This window comes from Apis cerana, linkage group LG1 (assembly GCF_029169275.1).
Source record: "Apis cerana isolate GH-2021 linkage group LG1, AcerK_1.0, whole genome shotgun sequence".
NCBI classification, from domain to species: domain Eukaryota; kingdom Metazoa; phylum Arthropoda; class Insecta; order Hymenoptera; family Apidae; genus Apis; species Apis cerana.
Window position 1 is genome coordinate 5,760,234 of NC_083852.1, and position 11,436 is coordinate 5,771,669.

The window sequence follows — 11,436 nt, forward strand, 5'->3', positions numbered from 1 at the left end:
GGAGATAGTTCGGCTCTGACATCGTGTTCGGTTAAATGCGCATCTTTGGAAAAGAAGAAATTTTTTTGTGAGTTTCAATACCCGATTAATTAGAATTACAATGTATTTGATAAAAATCGTATGTGTCAGAAAGAAAAGGATTAATTTCTTATTACTTCTCTTACGTTTAGCTATCCATTTTTGAAACGCTTCGTACAAGCTTCACAACATAAAATAGTTTTTAAGATATTCTTTTGTGGAATAATATAACCTGTTACTTCCTCTCTGAAACGCTCTATATACAAGTTAACGTAAAAGAACAAACTTTCCAAGATATATCTTTATTTTATCAAACAATCCTCTGTTATTTCTAAAACATTGTATATAAATCTAAAAGGATTCAAAATAACTCTATATTAGATCTTTCCACAACATATTCTATCAAACAATCCTTTATTTATCCCTGAAACACTCTGTACAATCTAATCTAATCTAAAAGAACACAAACCAGTATTATTTGATTTTATCACGATACATATTTATTCTATCAATCAATTCTCTTTTATCTCTGAATCTTTGTACAACAAAACTACAAAAGAACACAAAACAGTTTTCATCGTTTTTCCACGATACACCTCTACTCGATTCCCTCTTATTTATCTTTGTACAATCTAACCTAATCTAAATGAATACAAAATAATTTTCGTCGTTCGATCTTTCTATTATATACATTATCTCTGAAGCGCTCTACACGACATAACCTAAAAGGATATAAGACAGTTTCGATCTTTCCGCAATACATATTCTCATTCTGTTAAATAATTCTCTTTTATCTCTGAATCTCTGCACATATATAATAACATAACCTAAAAGAGCACAAAACAACTTTCATTGTTCGATCTTTCTACTATACACGCTAACTCTGAAGCGTTCTGTACAACGCATAACCTAAAAGGACACAAGGCGGTTTCTATCGCTCGATCTTTCCACAGCGCGTCTCCGCTCTGTCGAACAGAAGTTCGCATACACGAGGAACTTACCAGTGGTACGCCGATTCGTCACCGCAACTCGTAATTATATCCAACTCGAGCACGAACCTCGTGAAAGTTTTGCCCGACGATTCTCGCACGCTCCGTCCTTCTCCCCACCGCCAAACGAGGAAGAGAGATCAACGATTGGACGTAGAGTCCCGCAAAAACGGACGTTGAACCGAAGTTGAATAACGATTTCAGCCTTCGCTATCGGTGATAATCATCCTTAAGTGCTGCGTCCGGATAATTATTAACGTTTCAACGGAGGCGGCCATCCCTTTGGTAATCGATTTAAGCTATCTTTCCGAGGTTAATTTCATCGAGAGGGACATCAAAAGTCGATCGTTGGTGATGTAATAGCGCGACAGATTATATCAGGAAACCTCTGTGAACGCACACGGCCGATGGATTTTCGTGTCAGGTCCCGGTTGATGGAGACAAAGAGGCGTTAGGAATTTCATCGATCAACTTTATCGCTTTTAGTTCGTTGCCGGTATTTCGTTTACCATCTCTCTCTCCCTTCCCTTTCTCCCGCGTGATCGATAATGACAACACGTGTGCGAAAGCGTAGTGTACTTTCTTTGTTTTCCCTCTCGATTCCTGCCGTGGATTGGAATATTGGCAGCGATGGGTTATATTGGGATATACCGAGGTATAGACATTGACGGTTATGAATTGGATGGTAGAAGATCTGGTTAAAAGTTGAAATATTGTGACGTGGGCGGATAAATAAAATAAATTAATTATTTAAGGAATAAGCTAAGAGTAAATGGAATTGATGTAAAGAGAAGCGATTGATTTTTTTTTTTATACAAAATTGACATTGTTCGTCGAATCGAAAGGATTTTCGATAGCGAATATTGATTTTCGATGGAAAAAACAATTGTGAAACAACGAAAAATGCAACGAAATTCAAAATGGATGTGCATATCGACGACAACACTTGCACTGAACGCGTATGCAAGAAAAAAAGCTGATACGTAGAAAAAAACTCTTCTTTATATTTTATATTTCTTAGGAAACTTTATGACACGACTATACACGCCATGGAATAAGAAATGACCATAACGTATACATTGTACGAATCATCAATCTCGAATATGTTAATAAAACTAGGATAAACTAAAATAATAAAAATACTATATATCGTGTAACATGAGTTTACAATTTTAAGCGCTTAATTATTGATAATGATTTTTGTGATTTTGTAATGACAATATAGAAAAATGCATTATATCACTCAACGAAAAAATTACGGAAAAATCTAGAAAGAAACGAAAAAAATGTATGAAGAAAAAAATTTGAACTTTACTCTTAACCAACAAACTCTTGCCTCCACAATAATTAAGCGTATCCGTAAGGAAGAGATCGAGCCGAAGTTCATCTATCTCCCTTCTGGTATACCCAACATCACCTCCCACCTCTAGACTCGGTTATCGAGGAATCCATCGGCTGACATTCAAGCCGCGGTGACAAAGACGGCCACGGCTAGGAAACGAAGGAACGTAAAGGGACGTGGAGGAGGTGAGGTTAAGGAAGGAGGAGTGGGTGAAAGGATAATGGATTCCGAAACTAAATGAAACGCGAGCACCCAACTCTGCGTCCGCGGCTAATCTCGAAACTTCGTTAAATGGCCGTAATTGCATCCTGCAACGACCCGCTTTCTCTTGTCTTCCTTCTTATACACCCTTCTCCAAGGGTGATCTCTCCCCAACGTTGCACAATCTTCCGCCCAACACCCTCTCTTTCTTCATTCCGTCTTATCTATGTATGTTTCTTTCACCCATCCCAAACGTTATCCATGAATCACCCAAACGTCTGGAAAACTCGCACCCTATCGTGAGATACATTCACGTTGCACGAGTTCGAAGATGAATCAAGTGAGAGAGAAAGAGAGAGAGAGAGAGAGAGAGAAAGAGAGAGAAAGAGAGAGAGAGAGAGAGAGAGAAAGAGAGACTGGAGGAAACTTCGATACAATTTGGCGCAAGTCCGATTGCCAACCTCTTTAAATGCAGATCGTGGCAAGGTTGAAATCTGGCTCCATCAATGCATCTCTTTATGAGAGGAGACGAATTTTATGGAAATTAAACGATATTGAATTTATGTTGAATAACGATATAAGAAATGTGATTGGAGAATTGGCTGATTTGAGAGATGAAGAGACTATTTTTTTAGATTTAAAACAGAAATTTCGAAATATCATTTCAAAGAGATGAAGCGATTGTAGAACTGAGAAAAATATTAGTGAAAAGAATGCATATTTGATAGATTTAATTAATTCACGAAAATAGAGATGCACATTTAAAATGTTCCAAGAAAATATTTCTTTTATCTTTGTTTCGTTAATTTTCTTCGTAAATTATATGTACATGATACAATGAACATTGGATAAATTTCCAAAACGATTTAGAAAGAACTCCTACACACTATGAAATTCACTCGATATGTTTATATATTAAATTTTAATCCTTTTTCTCTTATTCATTTTCTATTCGATAAAATTTGATTGAAATCCGGATTAAATTTCGATTTCACTATTTCATAAGTAGTGCTAGTAGTCTAAATCTCGATTATTGGCCCTTATCCAACGTTCACTGTATTTCTGAATCTAACCTGTACGGCGAAGCTATATAAAGATGATTCGGCCTTGAATCTTGACAATTACACAAAGGCACGACACAAAGTGACATACTTGAGCTCGTATACGACGAATCCTGGACGATGATTCTCGAAAGCGTGTAATTCGATTAGCATTACGACGTACTTGTTCTGCCATCGGGCAACAGCGTGTCGAGCGCATTCAGAGGATACGCCGAGCAGGTGATGTTACTGTAGCGCCAGAATTCTCGTGCGGACAGTTCCAACATCTCCCGAAAGACCTCAGCACGGCCCAGCTGGCAGGCGAGCGTCAATGGGGTCAGTCCGGCAGCATTCACAATCCCATTGCGAGCAGGAAGCTTCGGATGACGGAGAGCATATCCGAACATGTCCTGCATTATACAACCGTGCTATTGTACTCGATTTAGCGGAAATCTTTCTGGATGGTTGGGGAAAAATAGAGCGCGCAGAGCGGTCTCTTGTTTAAAAACAAGATAATTCGCGTGAAATTAGGTTAGGTTACGATTTTTTCTTTTCCTTTTTTTTCTTTACAAATTTTGTTATTATTTCGTATCTTTATTCATTTATTTTTGGAATGAAATTATTTTTGTGTAATTATTCTTGAAATATGATTCTTTTATTGTAATTTTTCATGCTTTGACTTCATTTATTTATATACTTGATTTTTGAAATCACAATTTGAATTTGAAATAGAATAAATAGAATTCATATAAATTTTATATAAAATTCGACGTAGAATTGTGAAAAATCAATAAAATTTCACTTTAAAATCTTCTTTACAGTTTCCTTAAAAAGAGACCAAAATAGATGATCAATTTTTCCGGCCCGTTTCCGGACGAATACCCTCTTGTTAGGGTAACGTTATATCGGATAACCGAATAAACTGTTTACTTGGTGTAGGGTACGCGAAATGAAATTTATGGTGAGTCGATTAATTCGCCTGCTCGTTCGATGGACTCTGTCTGATGTCGCGGATGCTAACTCGATTATCTCGCTTAAACCCATATAAGGATGATTAACCCCTTATCTTATATAACATTTTCACGATCACAGATGACCAAACTTAACTATGTATTTGGAACTTGGTCAAATTTAAATTTTATCAATCTTCCAGATTATATTTAAAAATTTTTAAGTTAATTTTCAAAATCATATCAACGAACTACACTTATTAAATCTTGCAAAAGTCAAAGTCATTCAGTATGAATAATAATACATATAGAATTACATGACACGGAAGATTATTTTTCAAAATTAAAAATGCAAAATTTCACATGAAATACATACCAATTTATCACAAACCACGACCATATGCAATATCATGTTTCCGAAAGAGTCTTGCTCGTCGGGATCAGCGCCAGAATCGAGTAATAAGTTGTAAACGCTCTCGTTTGCACAACAAGCGGCCCAGGCGAGGGGATATTCCCCCAGATAAGCTAATCCCTCGTAATCCGTATTCTTAGCCGGATTCATTCGTTGTTGGTCCCTGGGTAGGAAAAAGCTGCCTATCGCCCGCTGAGAAATGATCGCTCCCGCCTCAACGAGGTCTTGCACCAGTTCATTATTGTTGTACGCGATCGCTAGATGGAGCGCGCTAGCGCCAAGGTACTCCTCACCCTCGACTACGTCAATGGCCAATCGTGGAAAGCACTTGAGCAGAATACGCGCCACTCGTGTGTGTATCCTGGTATCGCATATAATCAGAACATGCAGGAGAGTCTCTCCCAGCGAACCTCTGTACTGCATTTGCCAGCACGCTTCGTGATCGTTCCATTGAGCCAAAGGATCGAACTGTGACAAAGAAGCCTCGATAGGAAGCACAACTTGCTCGAGGTCTCGGAATTTCCAACGTAGATACTCGGCACGATTGATCACCTGGCCCTTGCCGTCCGCATACATCAATACACCGAACTGTTCCCTGATCAATTTTTCTACCTCGAACTGGCCACCTTGATTGTACGACTCGATCAGCTCGCCACCTTTTTTGTAATTGGCCAGACGATACAATAGACATTGATCCTCGTCGCTCGCTTGACTGATCACACGATCAAGGATCGAGCCAGCGTTCACCTGGCTACCGCGACCTCGAAACGAGCAGACACCACCCATTCAGACATCCCTCTTTAAACCTCTTCCACGTCCTCGAACCGTCTTTTTCACGACATTTGTCCACTCTGTGTCGCTCTTTTTCTTTCTTTTCTTTTCTTTTTTTTTTCTTTATTTATCTTGATGCTCCTCAATAGGTCTACTCACAAGATCGATTTCGCTCGACGACCGACGGCTTATCACCACCCGAGTAAGATCTTTCTCGAGTGTTCTCAGATATCCTCCAGGACGACGAGTGTTCTCCCATTTTTCGACAGTTCTAACCGAGTGGACGAAGGGCACTTCGCTGTGTGACTAACCGTGATCGACTCAACCACGTTGAGTATAATCCTTGAGAGATTCCTTCAGGCTGACGAAAGGTGGCACACAGGTGGAAAACGGTGTTTAAGCTATAGCAACCGACACTACCGTGCTTCGAATAATCCATAAACAGTGCCTGGCTCCGCTTGATACCAGAGGGTTACTGGGGTGATACCTTTCGATTATTCTATTAATTTTTTACGTTGGTATGTCCTTACAAAATTTTGTTTATCAAGTATCTTTTATCTTTAATCTATTTTTTAATTGATCTCGACTTTCTTTCTTTTTTCTTTCTCTCTCTCTCTCTCTCTTTTTTTTTGTTACATTATTCCGTCAATGAAGCTTTCGCGTGTATGTCTATTCAAGAATGATGAACGAATATTTGCTCCACTTTTCCTTCGCTCGACCTTAACACAGATAGTGACGTCTGAATACGTTCCTGCAGATAATTTTAGAGCTCGATTAGGAGTCCGCAAAGCATAAAAGATGATGAACAAAATTTATGGAATATTAGATACGTGGAATTCAAAAGAAATACTTACTTTTTGCATTTAATTAATATAAAAATTTTATGTTAAAATGTTTTGTTTAAAATATGTATCAATCTGTCAATATTGAATATTATATATATATATTGAATTTGATATATAATTTTTAAAATAAACAATATTTTAGATAGAAAATAATTTTATTTCTCTTTCTTGTATTCGTCGCAATAAAAATTATAAAAATTCTGCAGCAGTTGTAAAAATTTGATCAAAAATTAGTAAAAATATCATGTTCCTTCTTGAAAGAATTATTCTCCTCAAATATTCAATCTTTTGACATTGTGAATAGATCACCAGTTCTAAAAAAAAAAGCAGATAAATAAAACCATAATATAACTATTTTAACAAAGTTGAAGATAAGAATTTAACGACAAATTTTTCGCGGAAATACATGAATAAGAACTGCTAACCTTGACAATATGTCACGATATATTGTCATTCGATTCGATGAATGGATCTTGGAAAATGCCTTTCCAAATCGGTTACGAAATGAATAAGGATAAATCACGCACTAGTCATACGAATGCGAAATAATGAACGCGTTGGAATGGCATTGAGTGTTTATATTTTTATAAGGTAAATAATGCATCCTTTGCAGGGATATATAATGTTACGGGGTTTATATTGTGAACACGGAAAATCAATCGTATGTCGTGGAACGATTTTTCGCCACGCAGACGCGTTTCAATGCTTACCATATATTGTTTATGTAAAATAAAGCTTACGCAAGCTTCTGATGCGTTGGATGGATTAAGCGGGATTTGACGTTTAACTGCAGTTTTTGCTTTCCATATTTGCATATATGTATATAGCTATTTATAATGGTAGTGATAAAAGATGAATTATTTATGATATCATATTTTCATTGATTTTCCTTGATGATATCACATTTTTTTAGAAATAAAGACGGAAATTGTGTTGGAATATGTATTTAAATAAACAATTAAAATATTCACATTATAGATATTTAAAAAAATAATGTGATGTGTGAAGAATTATCTCGATATTTCTGAAAAAAATAAAAGTAAAAAATATTAAAGTGAATCTATTTAATAAATTTCCTAAGATATTTTTTATAAAATATTTCTTTTCGACTCACCTGTATTTCTATATAATAATTTATTTTCATAATAAAAAAAGATATAAAATTTTAAAAAGAATATATTAATCATATGTATAAAATAATTCTAATTAAACATTAATAAAATATTCACTCCGTTGAGTCAGGATAATTTAATAGCTTAATTAAAATTTCGAGTCACAATCTTCTCAATGCAACTCTGAAAGAAACATAAAATCTTGGGTGCATTATTTTATTTTTTTTTCTATTAGGAAATCTTGTAGTTCAAGCTCGAATATTCTAGACACGTCACCACTTACCTGGTAGACCATATACACTCAAGAAGAAAATATATGTATATACGTGAACGATGTAATTATGATATTTCCAGACGTGATGACTCAACATTTGCGTCGCAAAACGGTGTGGTACCAGTCTCAGAGAAGCACTTACTATCATTGCACCATTAACCGATAATGAAAAGGACGACACATTATCTAAAAAATATTTTATTTAACATTCTTGATGTTTGTTCTTTATCTTGTATATAGATACTATCATATACGTCCTGATTTTTAATAAGAAAACAAATGTTATAAGATTATGTAGATAGAAACAATTCCTTGGATGTGTCATGGTATTATATATTTTGTAAAAAATTAAAATAGCATTATCATTTAAAATAGCTGATTTGTAATCTGAAAATAATTTGACGTGTTATTTATATGCACATTACCGACTTACAAAAAAAAGAATGAAACTGCAAAATATATGCATTTTTAATTGAACAAATGTGTTATCATCTTTAATTTAACTATTGATATGTTAATTTCATTTCATAATATAGTAATAATTATTATTAGAATTCCAATATAAAAATTAGAATTCCAACATTAATTATTTATATTATTTTTTATTTATTATTAAATAAATTTTCTAGTTTATTTTTATTAAAAGATAATAATATTGAAATCATTTAAATATTAACTTTTATCATTATTTTTTTAATTATTCGTTTTCCTTCATTAAAAATTTCATATTTAATTGATAAATTTCAAATTAATAATTTATTAGTTTTTTTTTTTCTATTAAATCAAGTCATCAATGATATTGATCATATCCCGAATTTTATAATATTGAATTTGATTCATATTAAATTATAATAATTTAAATCAATATCATTTATTAGAAATAATCGAATAATTATTTCAATAAAAATTCCTTTAAATTCGTTTAATTACAATTTCTATCAATTATCTATGTTATTCATTCATGATAATCAATTCCATGATTATGTATTAAAATTTAAAGTTGATGCAGATTGAATTGATCAATTAAATTTAATTAAAAAATTATTTGAAATATTGTTTATTTAATATTCTGAAATTTATGATAAATCATAGATTTATATAAATTATAATTGAGTTAATTTCTTATAATAATAATTATAAGAAATATATCTATTATAACTATAATAATTTTATTTCAAAAATAATTCTAATTTTTTCGAAATATATAATTATTTAATTATTATTTAATTGTAGAAAAAAATTAACATGACATTTCTTTTTTAATAATTTAAAAATATTTTAGTCATAATATAATAAAAATTTAATAACTATGTAATTTAAAAGTAATTCAAATAAGAATTGCTTTAGTCTCTTTTTTTATTAAATATTTTAAAAAATAATTATATATATTTTAAAAAATAAATTATAATATTTTAAAAAATAAATAAAAAAAAATTTATTTTGTCATTTATTTCATCACAAATTTCATTAAATAAAATTAATTTTCTTGATTTATCATATTCATTCAAGTTCTTTTGAATTGGTAAAATTAATTTGAAATTTAGAAATAATTTATTGAATCAATCATTATTTAATCAATTATTTTTTATTAAATTATTTTACTTCAATTAAATTTTAAACAATTATGAAAAAAAAATGTATAGTATTGATATATGAAAAATTTTTCGTAAATCAGTTTAATAATAATTTCAAATTACTAAGAAATTTTCAAATAGTTCTATTCATTTTTTCTGCCATAAAATAATCATTATTCTTGTATTAAAAAAGAAAATCTAAAATTTGATTACGATAACAATTATACATATTAACTTTATTCTCATGCATAATGTGATGATTGGAATTATATAATTTATTGTAAAGCATTATATATGTGTGTGTATGTGTGTATATATATATATTTATATGAACAACTAGTTGAAAAGAGAGAGTCAAGTGAGTAAATTCAACGTTGGAACGAAACTAATCCTGTGAAAATGTACATTGAGTAAAGAAAGTGCTCATTCCATCAAGCACCATGATAAGAGCATTAGACATTTATCTCTTATTTGTACGTGCATACATTTTCACTCGCAATTATTTGAATGATAGAGAAATACAACTTTGCTACAGATACATGTACAGATGTTTTCCGAGTTAACGACTCTTAACGTAAATGAGAATATACGTACATAAAATGAAGAAAATCTATTCAAACTTTGTTTATAAATTGCGATACTGAAACACAAATTTTGTTTAACGTGAAAAATTGAAATTATTTTTTTATTATGATTACGAATTATTGAAAATAAAATCATAAAACAAAAAAATTTATATCATCCTCGGTTAAAACTAATATCTATAAATATTAACATTTATAAATATTTCTTATTTCTATTCAATCAATTATTTTATTCATTTATGATATTGATAGGTTATAAATTTTAGATTGTGGATTTTTATTTTATGGACTATAATTTTATATCAAATTGGATAGATGATCCATAATTTATAAAATTTATTTGTAAAATATCATTTATGAAAATTAATACTTTTATGCAAGAGGAATTTACAGTATATGATAATTTGTAACTTTCAAAAATTTTGTTAGAATGTCTTATTAATAATATTATATGCAAAATGAGTTTAAAAATAATCTAACAATAATAATATAATAAATATAATAAGTAGAAAACTATAAATAAAAAGTAATAGAGAAAAACGATAAAGAAAAGTAAGAAAATAATATGAAAATATATTCTAATTGTAATGTAAGGCATAACAAAAATTGAGAGAAATTAATACACACTTAAAATACATATAATAGTTGTTTAAAATAATTGTTTAAAAAAGTTTCAAAAGATTAAAAGAAAAATTTATCATGTTAATATGGATTCTCATTAATAAATATAAATGTGCATTTATTGAATTGAATCATCACATTAAATAATAAAGAGATAAAAAAACACATTTATAATATTATATAAATAATATAAATATGTTGTTTTTTTATAGTATTATTTCATTATGAAATATATAATTTATTTTCACATATTATAAAATCAAAAATTAAAAATTGTTTTACCTTGTACTGTAAATATATCTGACAAGTTTATTTTTTTTTTTTACAAAATCGTTAGAATAATATATCATATTATTATGTATCATGAATATATGCATACATATAATTGTAATTTATGATTGATTCTATCTTGTTATTCTTAAATAATCGAATAAAAAATAAAAATCATATCTTATAATTTTCGATTAACATTTTCACAAATTATACTGATAAAACCGGTATAAAAATATTTGCATGGTAAGATACATCAGAAAGGACAAATAAAAAAAGAAAAAAAAAATTCATTATCGTTTTAAAAAGAATATACTAGAAAATTATTCATAACGAAGATCATAATATCCACACACCAATTGTAATACATGACTTTATGAAGTCTGATAAAGTACCGGAAATCCTCGTATATTTGGAACGAAAACCACATTGT

At 30.8% G+C, this 11,436-nt stretch overlaps 1 protein-coding gene across 4 annotated transcripts in view; it reads right to left on the reverse strand.

Annotated features, from left to right (window-relative positions):
* Window positions 1–5,757, reverse strand: part of LOC107994862 (transient receptor potential cation channel subfamily V member 6) — a 47,667-nt gene extending 41,910 nt beyond the window's left edge. For all 4 annotated transcript variants that reach the window (XM_017051971.3, XM_017051972.3, XM_017051970.3 and 1 more), the window contains exons 1-2: window positions 4,917–5,757; window positions 3,775–4,000 (exon numbers count right to left, since the gene is read on the reverse strand). In XM_017051971.3, the coding sequence (XP_016907460.2) occupies window positions 3,775–4,000; window positions 4,917–5,738 (1,048 nt within the window). In that variant the 5' untranslated portion in view covers window positions 5,739–5,757. The remainder of the gene's footprint in view (window positions 1–3,774; window positions 4,001–4,916) is intronic.
* Between the last annotated feature and the right edge of the window lie 5,679 nt (window positions 5,758–11,436).